At 49.4% G+C, this 23,391-nt stretch overlaps 1 protein-coding gene across 2 annotated transcripts in view; it reads right to left on the bottom strand.

Annotated features, from left to right (window-relative positions):
- Window positions 1–4,888: 4,888 nt before the first annotated feature.
- WDR59 (WD repeat domain 59) overlaps window positions 4,889–23,391 on the bottom strand; it is a 51,260-nt gene continuing 32,757 nt past the window's right edge. For both annotated transcript variants that reach the window (XM_065663688.1, XM_065663689.1), the window contains 8 exons: window positions 15,285–15,418; window positions 13,727–13,808; window positions 11,755–11,867; window positions 9,918–10,062; window positions 9,754–9,826; window positions 8,064–8,190; window positions 7,530–7,672; window positions 4,889–6,539 (listed from right to left, as the gene is read on the bottom strand). In XM_065663688.1, coding sequence (XP_065519760.1) covers window positions 6,304–6,539; window positions 7,530–7,672; window positions 8,064–8,190; window positions 9,754–9,826; window positions 9,918–10,062; window positions 11,755–11,867; window positions 13,727–13,808; window positions 15,285–15,418 — 1,053 coding nt within the window. In that variant the 3' untranslated portion in view covers window positions 4,889–6,303. The remainder of the gene's footprint in view (window positions 6,540–7,529; window positions 7,673–8,063; window positions 8,191–9,753; window positions 9,827–9,917; window positions 10,063–11,754; window positions 11,868–13,726; window positions 13,809–15,284; window positions 15,419–23,391) is intronic.

The following is a 23,391-nucleotide window of genomic DNA, read 5'->3' as shown; positions in this document are numbered from 1 at the left end:
CACCCGCGCGCGGGCATATGCCTGCCGGCCACGCCCCTTCATAGGCCACGCCCCCCGGCTGGGTTTACCCCGGGAGGCTCCGCCCCCTTACCGGGGGCGCCGGGCGCGGAACGGGGGGCCCAGGGGTGGGTGATGGGGGGGCTGGGGCACCCCGGCGTGGGAATGAAGCAGCCGCAGGGGGGTGATGCAGGGGGAGGGCTCCAGGGGGGCACCCGAGGGAGCGCACGGGGGCACGCGTTAGGGTGGGTTATGGGGGGCACGCGTTAGGGTGGGTTATGGGGGGCACGCGTTAGGGTGGGTTATGGGGGGCACGTGTTCGGGTGGGTTATGGGGGGCACGTGTTCGGGTGGGTTATGGGAGTCACGTGTTCGGGTGGGTTATGGGGGGCACGTGTTAGGGTGGGCTATGGGGGGCACGCGTTAGGGTGGGTTATGGGGGGCACGTGTTCAGTTCGGGTGGGTTATGGGGGGCACGTGTTCAGTTCAGGTGGGTTATGGGGAAGTTATGGCGTTAGGGTGGGTTATGGAGGCACCGTGGCACTCAGGGGTGGGGGGAAGTGGAGCGTGGGCACCCTAGGGGGAGCGATGAGGGATGGGGGCATCCCTGGGGGGTAACTGGGGGTACGGGACATCGCTCCCCCAAGCTTCGTGGTGGCTGAGGCAGAGGGAACCCAATCCTGGCTCACAGCCCACCCAGGGGAGGCCACCCCTCCCCGGTGTCACTCGCCATGAGGCGTTATGTGTCCCCCAGCTAATTAATACTTCATTAAATGTCGCACACGTGACTAGGCGGGGCAGGCAGCACTTCGGGGGGGGGGGGGGGCAGAGACCAGCACTCCCAGGCCCCCCCCCCCGAACCACAGACAGATAAATCCCAAGGAACGACAAGAAAGGAGCTTTCCCTCCCTCTCTGGCAAAGCGCTCCCTCTAAGCAGCACTGGGGCTGCAGGGGACAACACTGTTGTGTGGTGACACCCATGACCATGGGCTGGACATGTGCTGGCATACCTTGGTGTTGCTGGCCACAGCTGGTGATTAAGGTGGGGTTTGGAATCAGGAATGGGGGGGACCCCCCCGGCCCTGCCCCAGCACCCGGCTTTGGGGCATTAAGAGAGCCCTTTAATCAAGGCGGATGCAAAACTTGCCGTGATGGCTTCACCTTCCAGCCCTGCTCCCAGCGTCACATGGAGCTGTTGGAGCAAGTCCTGAGGAGGCCATGAGGACGATCAGGGGCTGGAGCACCTCCTGTACTATCACAGGCTAAGAAAGTTGGCGCTGTTCAGCGTGGAGAAGGGAAGGCTGCGTGGGGACCTCATAGCAGCCTTCAGTATCTGAAGCGGGCCTACCAGGATGCTGGGGAGGGACTCTTCGTCAGAGATGGTAGCGATAGGACAAGGGGTGATGGGCTTCAAGTGAAACAGAGGAAGTTCAGGTTAGCTAGAAGGAAGAAATTCTTCCCTGTGAGGGTGCTGAGGCCCTGGCACAGGGTGCCCAGAGAAGCTGTGGCTGCCCCATCCCTGGCAGTGTTCAAGGCCAGCTTGGACGGGGCTTGGAGCAACCTGCCCTAGTGGAAGGTGTCCCTGCCCGTGCAGGGGTTGGAACTGGGTGAGCTTTGAGGTCCCTTCCAACCCGCACCAGTCTGGGATTCTGTGATTCTATGTGGTCAGAACCACCCCTTGGTGGCCTTGCAGGGATTAAGGTTTCTCAAGTGAGCGTGGAGGCAGTGGCACCACCCCGGGGCGGATGCTGAGGGCGCAGAGGGGACCCCCGGCTGTGGCCTCACCATGCTGCCCCCCGTGGCTCTGCTGTCTCCCTGCCGCCCAGGCCGGTCCTGCCGGTCGTATGGGTCCAGCCGTGTCCTGGTCTGTCCCAGGCTCTCCTCAGGGCCCGTGAAAGCCAGGAAAGGCATTTCCTTCCCTTCACACCCACACCCAGGCAGACAAGGGAAGGCAGGCCAGGTGCCACGGTGATGGCCCAGGAGCCAGGGGGATGCTCCCGGGTTTCAGACTGTCCAGGTCCCTTGGGCACATCGTGCTGCAAAGGGCCATGACAGGGGCTCGTGTGTGGTTTCAGCTCCTGGCAGGGATGGGATCAGCTTTTGCCAGCTCCAGTTTCCCAGCACAGCACAGGGTGCACCGGTGGGTCTCTGCTGTGGTTCCCGCCTAAGTATGCAGGGTTTGCTGTTCCAGCTCCCCCGCACCAGGGCTTGGGGACATCAGTGAGCTGACACCCTGTCTGCCCTCACTACAGGGTGCTCACAGCTCCCGGGCTCTGTCCAAGGGACAGGGGTGTCCCCACGGTGGGTGAGCGGACCCCCAGCTCTGCAGTGAGGATGTCACCCATGGGAGCAGGGATGCTCCAAGCACTGGAGGCACTGGGAGAAGGTCCGTGTGCAGACCAAGCTGTATGGCAGATGCTGCTGTCACAGCAGCGGAGGGTTTTGCTGCCGTCCCCCCATCCAGCCACAATCCCCATCCCTGTCCCCATGTTGTGCCGGCCCCCAGGGCAAGCAGCATCCAGGAGTGGAGCCGGGTGATGATTAGCCCGGCCCAAATGAGAGCAGCCAAGTGGTTTTGGCTCCTCAGCTCTGAACTGGTTTACCCACCAGGCAGACGCTGGGGCCCGCGCGAGACAGACACAGGAATGTGCCACGGGGCTTTGGGCAGGATCAGATCCTGTAGTGCAGGCACAGGCTGCCACTGGGGGAATGGTGCTGTGGCCACAGGGGAGGGCTGATAGAGGCACTGCAGCATCTCTATGGAGAGCTTCTCCATGGCACGTTCTCCAACATCGCTCTTCCTTGTTTTGCTGCCAAACTGATCAATGGAGATTAAACTTCCTTCTCCATGCATGGAGAGCCTTGGCGGGCACAGGAAAGGCACCCATGCTAGCTCTCCAGGGCACAAGAACGGTTTGAAAAGCTCACAGTGGCCTTGAGAGCATGGTGTGGGCTGCCCTGTGAGCTTTCTCGTCCAGGTACACTTGGAAAGCCAGTGTGGATGCACTGGGCAGCCCTGGGCATACACTCAGCAGGCGGCTGAAGCAAGTCCTGCCAAAACAGCTACTTGGGGTTGGCCCAAAGGTCCCCCGTGCTCAGCAACCTCCTGTGCAAAGGCCAGCAGCAATGGGGTAAGATCAGGCACAGCGGTATCTCCACAGAGCACTGCTGGTGCCGCGGGTGGCCTGGAACGGAGCTTCCCCCCTTGGAAACACCTGATCATTCCTGGAGCCCTGGCAAACCCATGGTGCTGGTGATGCCCTGAGGGAAGTGGTTTCGCACCCTTCCCATGCTCCTGCCTCCTGTTGAGTGGCCAGTTTAATTTAACATCCCCGTGTTCTGCACAAGCAGAAATCACAAAGGGGTCACACCGTTTCCCCAGCACTCAAGACTAACCACGGTCCATGACCTTGGTGGCTGGATGCTTTACGTGATGTGCATGGTCTGACCATGGCAGCATCCCCAGAGCTGGTTCAGTGCACAGGGTGCCAAGACGCCCCTCTTGAGCTGTACCTGCCTTCTCTTCTTAAAGCCTGAAGTTCTAAGAGATTTGGCCAGATTTGGGAACTGTTTACATGTTAACAAACACCAGGTGGCTCAGGGGACAAGTAGTCAGGGACAGAACAAATGGAGGGGCTGGTGTGGGTGCAGCAGCACATCCTGTCTCTGCTGGTGCCTAGCACAGCAAGGGCAATACACTTCTCACTGGGTTCTGGGCAGGTAAGAATAAACCATTCCAGTTTCCTTGCAGTAGTGACTTCTGCGTTGAGCAAGACCGCTCCCAAAGCAACCACCACACATGCTGCAGGGTGTGAGACAAACACCTGCAGCGTCCAGGAAGAAATTCCACTTACCTGTGCAGGGTTGCACAAACAGGCACAGCAAAGCGCTTTTCCTCCTTCCTTCGAAGCCTCAGCTGCCCTCCACCTCAGGCATATTCAGATACTATAGAGATAGACCCTAATGAACTGTAATAACACATAAACGCTGGCATCCATTGGTCGGTCACCCTTAAATTGCATGTGTCCTTTCCCTCCCAACCTACGCACGCACTCAAGCATGGAAATGAAAACACCTCCAAGATGAAGGGCTGGCGTGTAGGAAGGCGGACAGCAGGAGCTGCCGGTAACAGCATCCTCACCCCAGGCCCAGCTCAGCACCCACTGAGCTTGCTGGGGGTGCAGGCACTGCCCATGGCCCCCCTAAGCTGTAGGAAGGATGTGGGGTTTGGTTCAGCAGCTCAGACACTGCCTGGCTTCGCTTTCATAGAATTACAGAGTGGTCGGGGTTGGAAAGACCTTAAGATCATCCCGTTCCAGCCCCCTGCCATGGGAAGGGACACCTCACACTAGACCCAAGGCTCTGTCCAAGCTGGCCTTGAACACCACCAGGGATGGAGCATTTACCAGTTCTCTGGACAACCTGTTCCAGTGCCTCACCACCCTCACAGTAAAAAGCTTCTACCTTCCATCTAACCTGAACTTCTGCTGTTTCAGTTTAAACCCATCACCCCTTGTCCTCTTGCTACAGTCCCTGATGATGAGTCCCTCCCCAGCATCCTTGTAAGCCCCTTAAGATACTGAAAGGCTGCTATGAGGTCTCCACTCACTGTTTTCCCAAGAGGTGCATCACAACCCATGGGCAGCTACCAGGCACAATCACATTATCCCACTGTGCAAGTCAGTCTGGGGGTCCCAGCAGCAGGCAGTGAGCCCCACAGCTACTGCAGCCCTCTGCGGTTGCTGTGTGTGGGTATTCAGAGCAGGATCCCAGTTTGGGGTGCAGGGAGAGGGCTATGGGTGCAGCAGTGACTGCCACACTGGGAGGGAGAGCTGCAGAGGGCTCCCCACGGAGGGAGAACCAGCACAGCAACACCAAGTTTACCAGAAGAGCACTTAAAAAAATATCTTTAATGGTTTAATGTTTTCAGATACACCCATCTGTTTATTCCACAGCAAAGCTGGCACAAAGGCTGGGAGCAGGCACGGCACGTGGCCCTGTGCAACAGGCAAGCACAGGAAACTGGGATCAGTGCTGGCATGGCATGGTGGTAACTCCAGCAGTTTCATCCCTTACCACGCATTTGCCCAAAGCCAAAGCTCAGGCTGAAGCCTACTCAGGGGAGCTCGGGGTGCACAGGGCATGCACACAACCGCATAGCAGCATCCCTGGGATGGGAGTGCCTAGGGGCACAGCCCCAAACAGACAGATCAATCCAGTACATTCTGCTATTGAAGCTCCACAGGGAGAAAAGGCACAAATCTTTTGCCTCCATGAATCCCACCACCCTTCCAAAACCCCTTTTCCCCTCAAAATTGCTCCCCATCTCAGAAGCCTTTCCACTCAAGCACACTGTCAGCAAACCTCAACTTATTCACAGATTTTCCTCATATAGCATGGAGAAAACAGTCAAAAGGAGTTGCATGGAGCAAGCTCAGTAGGGAAGCAAAGGCTTTTCAAAACCATCTCAGGTGCCACCCCCCATGGAAATGCTGCATAAATCCCAGGCTCAAAAGGCAGCAGCACTGACAAGGCAGGGACAGGCAAATTAAAGTGCATTATATCACCAGGTCAGAGCAGCAGATGGAGATACTTCAAGAGTAACAGGACTAAAACTGCTGGAAGAAAGAACTAATCCCAGTGACCCTGGGCACACGGTGGGGCTTTACACACCAGCCACAGGTATAGATCCATGATGGGGAAGCTATTTAGGAAGCAATCCTAAAAAATGTCACTTTCCAGGATTTTACTCTTGCTTTATGGGATTATCTAATAAATGTAAACAGCCATTCAAAAAAACCCACCTTGCTGCTTCCTAAAGCGACTCTGAGCAGTCTTATGGACTGTTTGCTCTCTAAGCCCGGTTCACAGTTCGCTTTTGGAGCTCACTGTTGCTTGTGAATTATTTTTGCTTTAACCACTTGGCTCCCTAGGAGTCCCTGTAAAGACACTATGCAGCTGAAGAAAGTTTGGCTCTGCCATGAGAGCCCTTTTCAAAGAAGCTTTTTAACATCTCATCCCCATGAAGACTAGCAAATATGCATACACCCTGTTGCAAAAGGGAGCAAATTTTTTTGGACTGGCATCTATTGCCAGCAATGGACACAGGGAATTTGGTCAAATCAGTCTGAAAGCAACAAGTGTAGGAATATTGGAAGCACTTGTATACATCACTGTAGTGCATCACCAGGACATCCTGCTTCAGCTCCCTGTGGCATCTCCTCCGGACATGCTGTGGAGCAGAGCTGGTTCACCATCATTTGGGAATTAAAGGAGTAAGTGCAGCTCATGGGATGTCAGCCCTGCTCAGAAGGTGCTTTCGAGCAGGCAGTGGCACCCACAGCCCGTAGGGCACACCTCCTGTGTGCGAAACCACTCCATCATATGGCTGGTGTGGCCCCCATGTCCGCACGTCAGGCAGAAATTGGAGGAGCCTCGCACCGCCACATGACAGATAGCGCACTGGAAGGTGAAGCCCTTGCAGATGGCGCACTGGGTACCGCGCACCTCGCTGCGGCAGTGGCTGCAGTACACGCCGAACTCTGGCAGCAGGGAACAAACGGAGAGTTAGTGCTGGCAGCCCTGCACACCGCCCCCCGTTCAACAGAGGAGGCCCCCAGACTTGCTTCCCAAGAGACTGGCCTCAAACCTCCCCCACAGTGGGAGAACGGTACAGAATCATGGAATGGTTTCGACTGGAAAGGACCCTAAAGCTCACCCAGTTCCAACCCCCTGCACGGGTGGGGATACCTTGCACTAGAGCAGGTTGCTCCAAGCCCCATCCAGCCTGGCCTTGAACACTGCCAGGGATGGGGCAGCCACATATCTGTTAGCAATTTCAGTCTGGTATCAGTGCCATGGCTGTCAGCCATGGAGGGGCAATGGAGTGGTCAAACTCACAAATTTTCCCTCCAGTTACTCCCCAGGGGGAGTTCCAGGTGCCAAGGTGAGACAGCCACTAATTCCCTGGCATCTCTCCTCCATCTCTCCTCCCAGGTTAGGTGCACCTTTTCCCAGAGGCCCAGGAAGAAGGCATTTTGGCAGCTGCCCTTAAGCAGCAGTTCTGAGCACCTACACTACTGGAAAAATTTTGAAATGAAAGTTCTATTTGCCTATTGGCTGGCTCACCCACAGTTAGAGATCTTCCAGTAAGGCACTAGAAGAACACATCAGCCCAGATTCAGAAATTACGACAACGCATGTCTGGGCTCTTCTTCAGAGGGAATAAAGAATGGCCATCAGCATAAACAGCTGAACATCACTAGCATAACAGTGTGTACTTTTCCAGCTTTGCTGGAGAGATATTACTGTCTACAAAGCCCTTGAACCAAAAACAAGTCCTTGAACCAACATCTGCAAGCCTCATCTCCAAGCAGAGCTGAGAAGCAGCAAACACCATCTCTCAGCAGAGCTAACCTCTGGGCAGCACAATGGAAACTTTGCATCCCACCTACTGACCCTGTGTTCCTAAGCTCCCGAGGCAAAACTGTGACTCTGCTTGGCAGCTGAAGCAGACTGAAGGAGGCACTCACCAATTCCTTTGTGGGGATCGGGAGGACAAGAGACAAACTTGAGAACCTCAGCCCTCTTCTCTCGCAGGCCCCAGCGGTAAAGGATTTCTCCATAGCACTTCTTAAAGTCATCAAATTGCTGAGTGTTCGCAGGATCCAGGAGCCTAGAGGAATAAACAGGGCTGTCATCCACCCAGTGGCTGCAAACCTTTTCCCAGTGATGTCTATACAACCAGGTAACACTGCTAGGAGAGCAGATTACTTCCCATGTGCTGCTGACAACCTGGCTGAAAGCTAACGTGTCTGGCCTTCACTTCTACACTGAAGGGTGTGGATTCAGTGGGTGCACTGCCCACAGGGGCCCCCACCATAGCCACTTGTATCATATGCCATCCAAGCAGAGTTGATCTGCAGTATGAAGCTTCTCCAAATGAAAAGATCCAGGAGCAGGTGTGGTACTTCACAGCACCAACAGAGACCTGGCTATAATGTTTTAGCTGACTTGGCTGCAGAGTAACACACCCCTGAGTGCCCGCAAGACACCCTATAACCTACCTTTTGTTCTTCTCATGCTGGTCTTTCTCACGCTCCCGATGATCGGGATACGTTAGGTTTCCATAGCGGAAGTCATCCGGAGAAGACTCACACCAGGGAGTGGAGGCCTGCTCTGTGTCTTTGTTTGCTGCAAGCATCAAAAGGCTGTGAGCACACCTCAGAAACCACAGTGCTCATGAGCATAACCTCATCAAAACCAAGGCGGGGAAGGAAACATGGAAGACCACTACCTTAGAAAACTAAGTGATCACCTCTATTTGCCAAGTGTTTCTACTGCACTTAGAATCGTAGACTGGTTTGGATTGAAAGGGACCTTAAAGATCATCTAGTTCCAACCCCCATGCCATGAGCAAGGACAAATTACTCTTTGGGTGACAGGATGAGAACAGGGATCATCAGGCAAAGAAATCTAACATGGAGGAATCCCTTTTGCTTTTTTCTGCTTTAGACAGCAAGTAATCAGGCATTCAATCCCATCCAGTTTGCTTGGGAATATTATGCCTGGCAGACTTGGAAGGAGACAGGAGAGTCCTCCCTCTCTCTTTCCTAGAGAGGAAGGACTCTCATCACAAGGGCTGCAGTTACGTAAAGGGACCTCTCTATGGGAGGTATTGCCCTTGGGACAGGGAGAAGACTATTAATAATGGCTACAAGACATCAACAGCTACACTAAGCACCATTCTCTGCTCTTCCCCATGTCACAGATGCCCTGATATTGCCCTGAAAAGTTACAGCTTTGGTGCTAACAATGTTGATGCTGCCCCAGGCCGTGTGTATCACAAGGAATTAGCCAACAGCTTCAACTCTGACACGGAAGCCCTTAAGAATGATTTGTCTTTGACACCTTTGCAGCTCAGCAGAAAACCTCATTAGGCCTGTGGGTATTTCATGGCACCAAAAACAGGAGATAACCACAGCCTTCCCAACTGCTGCTGTTTTTCCAGTGACAGAAGAAAGTACAGCACTCCTTTTGCTCCCCCCTGAACCCTGTGGAATTAGCTGGCTGATGACATTGCGAGGCCACTCTTGATAATCGCTGAATGATTGTGGTGACTGGAAGAAGTGCCTGAGGACTGAAGAAAGAAAATGTCACTGCTGTCTTCAAAGACAAGGAGAAGGACTCAGGGAACTGCATGGCAGTCAGCCCTATCTCAATCCCTGGGAAGGTAATGGAGCAGCTAATCCTGGGAATAATGTCCAGGCACGTGTAGGCCAAGAATAATACCAGGAGGAGTTGGCATGGAAAACAGGCCAAGTCGAGGCAGTCACCCCAACTGCTTGCTATAGCTACGCTGGAAGCAAAACAGTACAAACTGGTCTGTCTCTTTACTTGGCTCCCACTGGAAAAATTAGCAGTGGGAGCTCTTGGCTCTTGGTTAACCTGAGATCCAAAGGCCTAGCTGGATATGTCTAAGGTGTTTGCAGCATTTCCTCCAAAGCCTAGTGGCACAGCATGCTACAGAGGTCAGAAGGGTCAGGACTGCACGAGCACTGACATGGTTACTGCAAGCCCTGCTCACTTCCAAACACGGAGTCCCATCACGTGGGCCAAACTCTGGAAATATACTCTAGCAGAGTACATTTACAATCACAACCTTTCTTCCCCCACAGGAAGGAAGGAGCAGAAGCCATCTAAAATCCAGGCCAGAAGGTAGGTAGGTCCTGCTATCTCCTACCCGTGTCTTCATACCTATGCTCCAGCCTCCAGTGCCAAGTCCAGGATCTGACATGCTGGAACACGAACCAGAGGAAGTAAAGCTGGGCTGTTGAGAGGAAAGGAGAGGAAATCATGTTACCTCTATGAGCGATGTTCACAGATAGTCGAGACAAATGGGGAAGAACTGGCAATCATACATATCGGCTGTGGGAGGTCAGGTTGGAGGCACGAGGAGGAAAGGGGCCAGAGTTTGGGCACCCCTGTAGCCTGGATTGGGCTTCAAAAACGCTGCAGAGCATGGCCAGAGTCTGCACATCGTGGAGCTGAGAGTAATGAGCCAGCCTGTGAAATGAAAAGGACAGACAGCATGGCACTGGGCAGAATTCAGTGGCAAAAACATTCAGACTGCAGGGCAACTAATTCTGAGCCTCTTGCCTAAACCAATCTGGGACACATTACTGACCAGAGGAGGCATGTATGCTCTGAAGGACTCGGTTGTTCTTTCCATTCTGTCATTGAGGAGCCAGTCCTCCTCCCGAGCACACTCACAGGCCAGAGAAAGATGGGAGCTCTGGGAATACAGCAATACTCATGCCCTGATTATCCCAAGTTTGTGCAGCTTCAGGAACAACATCCACACAACTGATTTTAAAAGCTGAAGCCATTAGACTCACCCCCAGCTACAATGTCTTTCTGAGAAAATCTGTTTTGCCTTGTGGACCACAGCTTTTCTGGGTGGCTGTGAAGTTTCTGGTTTGCTATGAAGACTGAACTTCCCTCCCACCACTGCCACATAGCACGAGCAAGCTAGGTCAAGCAACAGTAATGCCAAAGTACACCTCACAAATCCTGTGCCTCCAATTAGGGTATACTGAGATAATGTCAACTACTAGTTATGTCCTCTCCTGAAGAGATTCAATGGCAGAAAGACACCTGCAGCTAATACTTGGCTTTGAGACCAGTGGAATGGTTTCCATCATGTTTATATGGCAACAGCGAATCTGAAGGTGGAAAAAGCAGCTGCACCAACACCCTCATTTAGGTGGGGAGCAGAAAACCAAAATCCCTAAGTCAGGCATTGTGTAAATGATAGAAAGCAGAGAGACAGCTGCACCTGGCCTATTGATCAGTGTCAGCCAAAGACGACCTGGGTGCTAGATGGGAGGCCAAATGCTGCCTCCTGTATGTCATAAACACACTTGCAGCTTCTCTTCTTGATGTACATAGAATCATAGAATAGTTAAGGTTGGAAGGGACCTCAAGATCATCTAGTTCCAACCCCCCTGCCATGGCCAGGGACACCTCACACTAAACCATCCCACACAAGGCTTCATCCAACCTGACCTTGAACACTGCCAGGGATGGAGCACTCACAACCTCCCTGGGCAACCGATTCCAGTGTCTCACCACCCTAACAGGAAAGAATTTCCTCCTTAGATCCAATCTAAACTTCCCCTGTTTAAGTTTTAACCCATTGCCCCTTGTCCTGTCACTACAGTCCCTGACAAAGAGTCCCTCCCCAGCATCCCTATAGGCCTCCTTCAGATACTGGAAGGCTGCTATGAGGTCCCCATGCAGCCTTCTCTTCTCCAGGCTGAACAGCCCCAACTTCCTCAGCCTGTCTTCATACGGGAGGTGCTCCAGTCCCCTGATCATCCTCGTGGCCCTCCTCTGGACTTGTTCCAGCAGTTCCATGTCCTTTTTATGTTGAGGACACCAGAACTGCACACAATACTCCAGGCGAGGTCACACAAGAGCAGAGTAGAGGGGCAGGATCACCTCCTTCGACCTGCTGGTCTTGCTCCTTTTGATGCAGCCCAGGATACGGTTGGCTTTCTGGGCTGCGAGCGCACACTGCAGCCGGCTCATGTTCATTTTCTCACTGACCAGCATCAGGCTTTAGAAGCGAATATACATGCTGTGACACTACACTACTCCAAATCTGAAATGACACCTTACCACCAGGTACATAGTTATGGAGGGCTTTGCTTCAGCAACCATGCCCCAACCCCTCCCCGGCATTCAGACACCTACAGGGACTCCAGTAATTGACGTCCAAATGGATGTTGTGCCCAAGGTATCTCCAAATCTGGGTCAGACTTTGGTCCAAGACAGAGATCAGTGGCTACCATGGCCAGTGACCAAACCTGGCAGACAGGAAGGAAAAGCATCAAAGCTACAATTAGGAACAACCGTACTCCCAGGGCATAGGTGTGTACAAATTCCCTCACAGACAGATAATAATGGACCTTGGGTTTTTTTTTCCTAGCAGCTGGGAGCAGTTTCAGCCTCTATATCACAAATAATATACATAATAACACAAACACAAAGCTCTCCCTGTTCCACTTGCTTTAGGTTTGAGTTAAACCTTGAAGAACAGTATAACACTCTGGGTGGCTTAACAGACCTATTAGTGCATTTTATAGTAACAAACCTCAAAAGGGTTTAGTTTTAGTTTTGGTACTGTTCTTGGCTTCAGAGATGTCTGGTGGCTGAAAGATTGTTTTTCATGCAGTGATTCACCAGTATCTTTTGATTAGTTGTGTTACTGACCATCTCTGTTCTCCCGGCGCAGCCCAGTGCTGTCAGTACACATTTGCCATTTCTACTCCAATAGTTTAGCTATTTCACATGATATCTCTCATTCATTTACACACTCCACTCCGAAAACGGTTGATCTTTTCAGCCTCTATACTGCTGCTCTAGGACTGGTTTTGTCTGTTGTGCCTTTTAAATTGGGGCAATTAGAACATTCCAAGGAAAAGCACAGCTCCTAGTTTGGCATGAAAAAGAGGACAGGAAAAGAAAATTGTGCTGGAAAGACAGAAGAAATCAGAGCCGGTAACATGGAAAAGTAAAGAAAACCCACATGCTCCAAACAGGAAGAACAGCCAGGAGCAGCAGTCCCCCAGCTGCTCACTGGGAAACCAGAAACAGGAGAGAAACTAAAACCAAAGATGGGGCTGAGTACAAGAGAGCAAAGAAAGGGAATTGGTAAGAATGCCACTTCCTACACTGCTATAGAGCACATCTTACATGTAACCTGCAACCCAAACATCCCTACCTGCTAGGAATGGGGCAAGCTGCAACACAGAGTGGAGTTACACAGGACAGGGAAAAACAAGCAAGAAACTGAGGTATCTCAGAGGAAGCTTGCAGAAGTTACTCCACCCAAGCTCTGGTCCTATGTGGGCAAACGAGAGGGCAAGATGAAGCATTGACAAAAAGGACCTAGACCTACCTCCTTTCTCCTGCTCCAGGAGAACCCACCAAGAAGCAAGACAACAGCTTGAGTTTGCTTCTGCTTAGATGAGGTAAGCCTATGCACGTTCCCTGCCCAGGTGTAGAAAAAGCCAAATGCTCAGGAGTAGAGCACAGCTCCTCTGGCAGTGCCAGCTCCTGTATCTTTCAGACGCTCCTGTCAAATGTTCTGCCTGTTGCAATGGACTAATACAGCAAAAGATGTGCTGCAACCATAATTTTTCTCCTATTATTAGCTGCAGGCACGTAGCCAGCCCCATTTTGGGCCTGGGTTCCTGGGTTCAGAATCCCGTGGAGAAGCAGGTTGCAGTTATCACCCAGTGCCAACGCAGATGAATACTAAACAACGGGAACCATTATGCATAAGAGAGAAGAAAAAAAAAATCACTCATCAAAATGCTGACAGCAGCTCGGCAACTCTGTGCACAGTTACTCCATTCACTGACTCAAAAGCAGGCTGCATTCCTAGCTTTGCCTGCAGGAATTCCCTGAAAAATGTGCTTCACTCAGTTTGACAAAGGGCATAAAACAATCTGCTTGCAGCCCTGAGAAGGAATCTATAGATGCCAAGAGTCAGTGAGATAGAGACCACGTCTGTGGCTGCTCCACAGACCTTGGTTCACAAATTGGAAATTCCCTGGAACAACTGCTCAACCCAGGTGGCTGTTTGGGTATCAAGGTGAGAGCACAAGCCATCTGGAGGTAGCACAGCGTGCTGAGGAAGAGCTCTGATTCAATGTCATACCTGTACGAGGTCCCTCCGTCCCACAGCCAAGGCTGAGGCAGCATTCTTCTGGCAAGTCTCCTGGATATTATTCACATTTAGTCTAAAAAGAGAGAGCTCAGTTACCTATGAAGGTAAAAGTAAAAAGAAAAACCCATGGTAAAACCCACATTACCTATAAAGGTGGGGAGGGATGGGGGAAAAGCAGTACTGACAGCAGTGAGTAGCTCAGAATTTCATGATCAATACAAACCTGCTAGCATAGCCAGGATCCCATCGCTTTCTTCTCTTATTCAGGGATCACTGCCATCCTTCTCCCACTGTTCATCTTCACTAACACACTGCACATCAACTCCAGCTTCCAAACTAGCTGTGACTGATCCTAAGAAGCACCATCTCCAAGGAGATACCAGACCAAACTTGTACCAGAATATCCCTAAGCCAAGATTCATTCTTGTCCCTAGAAGCTGGTGCCATCAGTTATGTGCTCCTGTGCCCATTCAGTCAATTGGTCTGCTCTGACTGACCTGGACTGAGACAGTGGCATGCTGAGGAGAAGCAGGCTAGTCTTCAGCCTGCTCTGCAGCAGGATAACACATTCACTGGGGAGTCTCTGAGAGGTTGGCAAGGTGGCCTGAGGAAACCCATGTGGGCTTTCCTGCTTATCATCAGAATTCTTCCCAAGACATGTGGCACTTTTACTGTTTAAGATCTCACAGCAAATGGAAAAAGGTCAGGATGTTCACGCATGAGATATCCAGAGTGGAAAGGTCCAACAGTTTTTTTTAAAGGACACTTTTTTTTAATAATACAGAAAAAAAAAACTGACAAGGGATATTTTTATTTTCTCTCTCTTCCCATACCCTTCTGTCTCCTCTGAGAAGGGACACCTGCTTCTTCTCTGAATGTCCATAAATTGGAAATTCTGTTAAGGATGAGGCAGTATTACCAAAGCTAAGGAAAAAGAAACAGGAACAGAGATTTTGTAACTATCTGAAATAGAGAGTTTGGAAAAAGAAGCCTCTTGTCCTTCAAAAAACCCTGACCAAACAACCAGAAATCACAGAACTTCTCCGCCTTTTCCATTAAAGCAAAAAAATTTGCTGTACAGACACTGGCATGTACAACCAAGTCTCCAAGTGAATAGGGCATTCCAAATACTTCTGAAATGAAAAGGTTTTATGAGATATTAACAGGTTTACAATACGAAAATGTGCATTTATTGCGATTTTTAAGCTTGTGCATTTAAGTGTGGAGTCTAACATGAGATTTGAAAAGGAATTTGTATTGATAACTTCTCTCAAGCTGCAAACCTGTAAGACCTGCAATGATGGTGCTGGAGTACCAGTTCAAACTCTGTATACAACACCCCAGCACAAATTTCATCACACTTTTCACATTTATAAGAGACAAGTCCCCTCTCACAGGCAGAGGGATACCATGATAAAGCAGCAAGGCAAGAACAGAGGAAGAATGTACAGAAGCACTCAAAGATCAGGGCTGTCTGATATCAGGAGTATAGCACAGCCAAAACCAGCTGCTTTGATTTGGGAAAGGATGCCAGCCCATACATACTCACATGTAGAGCTCTCCCAGCAGCTTGTGGACAGGCAGCAAGCAGGAAATATCTTGGATAATAACTTTCCCGGCAGCTTTAATGGGTCGGTTGTTGGCATCTGTCCCCTCTCGTTTGCTTTTCCACCTCCTTGATTTCTGCATAACAAATTGCAACGTGTTACTGGGGAGGAGGACAGCAGGCTTCTTGGGCCAGGGAAAAAAGCACTAGGGTCAGGAATAATGCAAGCAGCACCCAAACCTGCCTTTCAGAAGGCTCTTTGTTACCCTGGAAAACATCCATGACATGCCCAGGAGAACAAGCATCTCCATCTGTAGAAGTGAAAAACGGGTCAAGGCAGCAAGCTCAAGGTCAAACTCACTCAAAAAGTATTTTGTGAAAGCCAATAAGAGAACAAATCGGCCTCAGGATGCCAATCAAACCTGGGCAGGTTTGGCAGGAGGATGGCTCAATTGTCATTCTCATTAGAGGTCTGGTCTGCAAACCCTCTGCACACAGACCGCTGCTGACTTCAGCCAACATCAGCACAGAGATGTGTGGAGGCAGCTTTCGCTTGCCCTTAGCTTCAAGGCAAACTGCCATCTCCAGAGTCTGTTTTGGTCTGTTCTTTCAGTGTTTGAGCAAACCTCTGTTTAGCTTCACACAGTAGGGGTCCCACCTCCTGCTTTATCAACAGCTTCAGAAAAGCAACTGGCAGATGATAAAGCAGGACCCAAGTTTTCCTAGCTACCATGCTCACAGCTACTTACAGCTGGCTCAGGACATAAGGTGGTGGGGAGAAGGGAGAAGAGGAATCAACACAAGGGAACAAAACCAAGAAGCCAAGATCCCCAGATACTCTCTGTAACAGACACAGAGATCACATTAATGCCAAGCTGCATAAAGCTACCTTGGCTGTACGAAACACCATAGAATATTTGCCTAGTATCCTGAGCTCTTCCAGCTCCTCGCTCTAGCAGGGTGAGGAGGAGAAGGGATGAGAGGATGAGCGGCAGCACAACAGGCAGAAGGCACTGGAGCTCTACTGGCTGCTATGCAGCATTTCCCAGAGCAACAAAGAATGCTTTGCAGTGCTGCTCCCCTATGGCTTGTTCCCTCACTGACACACAGAGCCGATGCTCCTACGTGGAAGTACCCTGGTCATGCCAAGTTACGCAGGGTATTCTAAGACACTTGTGGGGCTTCCTACATCCCTGTCTGAAGCAAACACCTCCTTTGATGGGGCCAGCAAACCAGCCCTGTGGTGATAGCTCTGCAAGACAACACATCCATGCTCCTAAAGAGCAGACTAGTCTACAGGAAGGGCAGGACTTGGACCTCCAATTGGGTCACCTCTACTGTGGATATTAGGCCAGGTCTGGGATGGCTGGGTACCAAACTACCATCATACATAGTCCTGTGAGAACCTGAGCAGGCTCATCACAGTCACAAAATGCCCTTAAGCTCATTAGAGAAGAACACTTCATTAGATCTTAAGAAATTAATTCCTCCTTCACTGCCTGCCTGGCCCAAGCTCAAGCCAATGTGCTGAGGATGTCTTGCTGTGCTGAGTGCACATGCTACTAGCACATCACAAGAAGCGAAACGGACATGCTCCTGAAGCCACTCTGGACAGTGGGTGACTGAGGCTCAGAGGCTCAAGCACAGGCTTGACAGTAAGCGAAGGAGGCATTTCAGACCTCAAGAGGTAGAGGAGGATTTTGCCAGGGTTGCCCATGCGAGAGCATCACCAGTTCCCCTGATCTTCCACTGCTCCTCAGAGGAAAGAGAAGCAGAGTGTGCATGCTGCCTAATATTCAGAGGTGCCAAATGGTGGTGGAAACAGGGCTGTCAGCATTCAGAGCTAGGAGACTGACTAGGGTACGATTCTGATCTCCACCATGTCCCCTCAAGTCCTAATCCATTCAAGCAGAGTTTGCCTGCAGTATTTATCTGCTACATCACTCTGAGAAGTGCTATGCAGTAGAAAGTGGACAGAATGTGGTCAGGTGGGAAATCAACCTCTCTGGAATCCATCAGTTCCTAGTGAAGGCAGTTTGATTTACCTCTGACTCTCTTCTCATCAGGAAGACTATACCTTTTTTGGTAATACCTGAAAATGTAGCTACCCTCCCCATGCTGAAGAATGTCGGATGTATTACAACAAGGTTCCCAAATAACAGTGGCACCTGTACCTCATTCCTTGTCAGGACAACTAAATGCTGTCTGCTAGCTTCAGTGAGGAGCTCCTGATGCTGCCAAAACCACTACTTGCGCAAAGCTTGGGAACCCCAGCAGGGACATGCAGTGCTCAGCCACTGTCCTGGAAGGGCTACCAGGCTCCTCACAACCAAAGCTGTTGTTTCTGCTGTGTTTGAGCAGGTAGTTGGACCCAGGCTTGCAGATGCACAACCACATTCTGCAGGTCTATCACCAGGGGTCTTCTAAAGCTTGGCAGGAATTTGGAGAGCAACTTGCCACCTCCTGACCATCCATAAGCCAGCTGCCCCCAGGACTTGCAGACTATGGAGGATTCCCTCTGACTGAGGCAGGTTCTCTGTCCCATCCTCAGGAACAGATTCAACCTGCTCCTGCCCTCTGCAAGAGCAGACTGAAGAAGCCTCCTAACAGGCATTTCAAAGGCTAGAAACATGGACAACACATACCACTTTCCACAAGTAATTCAGTCACTTTTTTGCTGTTGTTGTTTTGAGGAGAATGACAACAAATGAGGATGACAATGGAAAAGAGACCCCATGAATGGTTTCCACTTCTTGCTTTTAGCATATCATCAGACAAATGAAGACACTACATGTACCAGAATCCCCTGAGAACTTGGACTCACAACAAAATTATCCTGTTTTCTTCCTCTAAGCACTGCCTATTTACTGGCAAAAAGGGATGCCCTAATTCTTTACCGGTGGAACTCCTGGAGTAGAGATAGTTGATGGCCAGTATGTCCTGCCAGCATTACACTGCCACAACCACTACTTCCTGCCCCTGTGACAAAAGAAAATCCTAAAGCCAAATATAAAGTCACATGAAAATGTCTGTTCTTTTGCAATTCACATTTGTCTCAGCCACAGTAACAAAATGTTAGAAAAAAACTAAGAACAGAAGTATGGGAACCATCACCACTAACAGCAGAAGCTCCACTTTGAGCCAAATGATTGCTGGTGTTCATTACAGGAGTGGCTCTCCACCAGGCAGTATTTGAGTACTATTAACAGGGGCTACCAGAGGCAAGAAGGGCTCTAGCTTGGGTTTGTCTAGACAAGGTCCACCACAAGTCTCCTCGTTCCCTTCTGCTTCATCTCTTCTCCCTGGGGAAGCTCTCACTATGGTGTTATTTAAAGGTGTCACCAAGACTCAACGGGCATTAGGGTAGGATAGAAAACAGGTCTCTTCCTAGGGGCTGGAGTACAGGTCACAAGGGGGAGCAGGTAACATAACAGCTGGAGCTGAAGCAGAAATTAGCATGCATGCACCAACATAACTATGACAGCTGAAGGTCAAAGATACAGGTTTTCTGCACTGCCTCCGACATTTCTAGCTCCTCCTGCAGTCTAGAATCCATGTCAAGCAGAATTGCATCTACCCAGCTGCTCCTGAGAGTTTAAGGAGAGGAAGAACAGAAAGAAAATAGCTACAGTGACAGTAAATTAAGACTCATCAGTTCCTCAGAGCATCAGAAGGAAAGAAACCAGAGTATTTATGACAATCATGGGGTTGAAGGTGACAGTGGGAACAGCACTGAGTAATGACTAAAAAAGCCAGCCTGTATCTGCACTACCATACCTAAGGCTGTAATTTCCTGCAACCCGAGGTGATAACAATGGCAGTAAATGGGTTACATGTAGAAACAGACAGCCCAAGAATAAGCCACCAACTGCTTCGTAGCAACCACCATCATCACTATGTACACAGCAGAAGTAGTTCCGAAATGCTGCGTGCCTGCTTGGAAAGGATGCCCAACAGTTGGGTGTGTGTGTCTTTGGATCCTGCTGAGGCAGTGCTGTAAGCAGCATCATGAAATGTAAAGTGCCTATTTGCATAAGCAGATGCAAAATTTCAGGGTTTGTGGTATAAAGTGGTGTTAGTAGAGCACAGGGAAAGGCTGTGGACAGAAGTGAACAGACTTGATGCCAAAGACTAAGCTGCGATATGGCATTTACAAAATGAAGAGGTAAACCTGCTCAAAGTCAGGTTCAAACTGCTTCTAATATTATTTTTTTCTTTTAAAGTAAGATTTAAAAATTGCTGCCTCCCTACAAAAAGCTATGCTCCTTTATTCTGAACTACTGCCTACAGATTAACTCCTCCATGCAGGTCATGCAGCACTGCCTGGATTTTTCTTTTCAAAATAATCAACATTTACTGTTTCCAGCACCTCCCACAGTACCAGGCAACTTCCACAAAGGGGGTAAAAAAACAAAAACAACCAACCTATCAGAGGCACTTCTGTGCCCCCAGCAGGAATATTTCTTTAGAGCTTTCATTAATTAATAGCTGGCACCTGCCCTGAAGCACTGGCATTTCTGAAGTGGAGTCATTACCTAGACAGAAGGGGGAATTATTCCTTCTTCTAAACTTGTCTCTTGCTTCCCGGAGCATCCTGAGCAATGCTGAGCTCTTACCCCAGAAGGGGGGGCAGCTGGTCTGCACAAATACTCCACACCTCTCTCTGTGCATGCTTGCCCCCTCACCTTGGGCACTGTGATCCACTTTAGAGAACATGATTAGCCTCTTCCAAAGGTTATCCATAAATACAGTTAAACCTTCAAGGCTTGTATTAATCCATATATAATTTTTAAGTATATGCTACCCAAAATTATAGCTTTATCACATCACTACTTGCTCTCCCTTCCAAGCCGGTGGCACTTTGTGCACTGCAATTTACCACACCACAAGCTGGCATGTCCCTTGCTTGGTTTTCTTTCTTTCAGCCTGTTCCTGATTCAAGACAGAACTTCATTACTTGCCTTCGCTGCTCACATTTCTTTATTAGTTCTTTGCAAAAGCCTTGATGGTGTCAAGTAAATTACTTCAAGTAAATTATGTCTTTCACCTATTAATTGCTACTATAGTCTTAGAGCTGTTGTAATTAGGAAGGCTTGATGCTATTATACCAGGTTAAATTAGGTGTTACAGGAATTCAATTTTATTTCCTGTTGTCTTATGAAGGGATAGCATGAGGGACAGCAGCTGTGAAAAACAGAGTTTCACACAAACATTGTGAAAAGCGGTCCTAAAGAGATAATCTTTAAACTGAAATGGAGTTTTCTAAGCTTTGCCTATGCTTGGCAGATGAATGATGAGATAGTAATTACCCATATTTACAGCACAGCTTGAGCAACGCTGATTATCATCAAGATGTTCACACGAATGATGTTCAAGCTTGAGAGACACATGGACCTGACTAATGGAAAACAACTGCCAAAGCAGCCTCAGAGGGGCAGGTGCCAGAAGAAGTCGTTGGAAGTGCAACCCCTCACACTGAATGCAGGGTGGTGCCATTCCTGGGGCTGGGAGGAGATCACAAATTAAGGAGAAATTCTATTTATTGCTGTGGGAAATAAAGCTTTATGATGCTCTGCACTGAGAATAGGCAGCTCATTTTATGGCAGATCGTTGTCAGCAACTCAACCAGTTTGTTTCTTCCACAGCTCTTAAGTGATCCTCCCTCTCCAGCAAGGCTTCATCTTTTTCAGAAATGAGGTGCTCCAATGTCAGTCTCACCAGTTGAATGATGAGACATAATTATCATTAAGCTCCTCTGCAGCTCTGTTACTTAGAGTTTAATTTTTTCTTACATTTCAAACTACCCCTTGGCATCCTTTCCTGACTGCTAGGCCAGGTAAAATAGGTGTGTTGTAGGTCAGTATTCATACCCGGCAAACTGTCTGCTCCTGTCCACTTACACACTCTTACTGAAGCCCTTGGCCCTGTGTGGAGTGCAAGTCCCCCACTTCTGTGCAGGTTACTCAAAGGCAGGCAGGTGGCATTTTATTCTTGGGCCCTTGGGCAGAAGACAGGGTTATATCAAGGACAGTATTAGCACAGCGCACAGTACCGGGAAGTCGTTAATTGCTTGTATGGACCAACGTCGCCAGGCAGAGCGAGGAGACATCTGTATGTGAAAACATTATACCCAGGAAAAGGGAAGAAAGACACCAAGAAAAATAAAGACAAAAGGTAAATAGACTGAAATGAAAAGTGCCTTGAACCAGCAGAGTAAAAGATATTGTTCCCAATGGTTCTGTTACACAACGAACAGTTGCAAACCATGATCCCCACTTTCATCCACACAGTTGTACTATACGTTACCTACAGCCCTATGTCTGTACCCGCATCAGCCTCTGCAGAAGACTTTGACAGCCACAGATCTCAATAAAGTCTTCCACACAGAGTTGTGTTAATGCAAGAAGCACAGAACTGCTTCATGTGCTTCATGACCTTGTTCATACCATCAATTGACAACTGAGCAGAGGACAATAACCTGGTGCCTCAAATGCCAGGCTCCTACTCTAATGAATTTTACTCCTCTTGGATGAGGAGGAAAACAGCTAAGTGCAAAATGCATTATTTTTAACACAGCTGTCCAGCACCATGGCACAGAAATCTGTAGGAAGCTAAATAAACACTCCTTCTTACTCAGGTATCTCTTTAACATCCAGTGTCCTCCAGGACTTCATTTACTGGAACCTGCTATAGCTGTGCACTTTCATTTTAAACAATAGAAGTCACAGGTCAGGATATCAGAAGGGACATAGAGACCCTGCTACTTGGCAGCGCCACATATAAATTGTCATCATGGGTTGAGGAAGTCTTTCAGATTGAGTAAGTGACCAAATTCACTGACTGACTATGCAGAATAGCTCCAAAGTAGGCTTTCACTACAAAAGTGCATACATTTAATTAAGCATGCAACTCAGTATTAAAGCAACGATAAATGGAATCTCTCAAAGCACGTTACTGCACACTCATTTGGAAAAAAAACCAAACTTCTGTTTCAGTTCTGTAAGTCAACACAACAAAAAGTGTTATTTGTGTCGTATGCAATGTATTTTACATTTATTTCCAGCTGATGGTGGGCAGTCAAGGCCATCAGCTATGCCTGGCCTCTACCTTCCCTTGCGTCTTGCTGCTGGGAGAACCCTGCAGCCAAGGAGCCATGACAGAGAAGACTGCAGCCTTGTGCTACAGGTTTCTCTACCAGGCCTCACCAGAGGAGAAATGGGTTAGCTGAAAGAAATTCAGTATAGCAGAGAAGCAGCAAAACTAAGCTCAGCCCTCCTGTGAAGTCCTGCTCTTCTGCAGTGAGAGCCACTGCTGCCAGCCTCCACTCCCACGTCTGTGAGTTTGACAGGTTTGCAACCAGGTAGACACCAGGCAAAGCCTAAGGGATAGATATCCTGAGAAGCAACAGTTTCCAAGCCCTGCCCAATTCCCCAGTGGGAAGCATCAGGACATCACTGTCACCACCCCTGTGTGGAGCTGTCTCTCTGGAAAATCTGAGCTGTCCCCATGGCCCCACTAGCACAACCCTCTAACTGAAGCAGGGTGGGGAACCACAGCCACAGCAACTTCTTTAAGAGACATCCAGGTTGGAAACACTGATGGCATTGCCTCGGTATAGATACAGCTTCTTCTTCCTGCTGACTACTCTTCTTTAGTGGGATTTTTTTTTTTGATGAGTGAAAAGGAAGAAGAAAGGAGGAGTGTGCATGTGTGAATAAAAGAGGAAAAAGATACACGTGTGTGTGTATACACACACATTTAGATGAGCACAGAAAGGCTCAGTGCCGCATTTAGTTTCATTTGGTTTACTTAAGGAGATCTCTGCTGGGTTCAGCAGCTCTCCTCCCTTTACAGGAACATGAGATATTACCTGCCTATAAATGGGCAAATTCCACTTGTTTGCTAATAGCAGTGATGCCAGTGAGATTGCTATATGTGATTTAAATACCTGCTTACTACTGTTAAACTCAGTTTTGGGGCTGAAGTTACATAACACGAGAGTTTAACACCAACATTTCAACTTCTATTTTAATGCAAATATACAATCCAAGCTTGAGAGCAAGGAGTTAACTAGACTTAAGAGTCTGGGCTTTTTAAAAACCTCACAATG

Source organism: Lathamus discolor, chromosome Z (assembly GCF_037157495.1).
Source record: "Lathamus discolor isolate bLatDis1 chromosome Z, bLatDis1.hap1, whole genome shotgun sequence".
NCBI lineage: Eukaryota > Metazoa > Chordata > Aves > Psittaciformes > Psittacidae > Lathamus > Lathamus discolor.
This window is presented reverse-complemented; position numbering and strand designations above follow the sequence as displayed.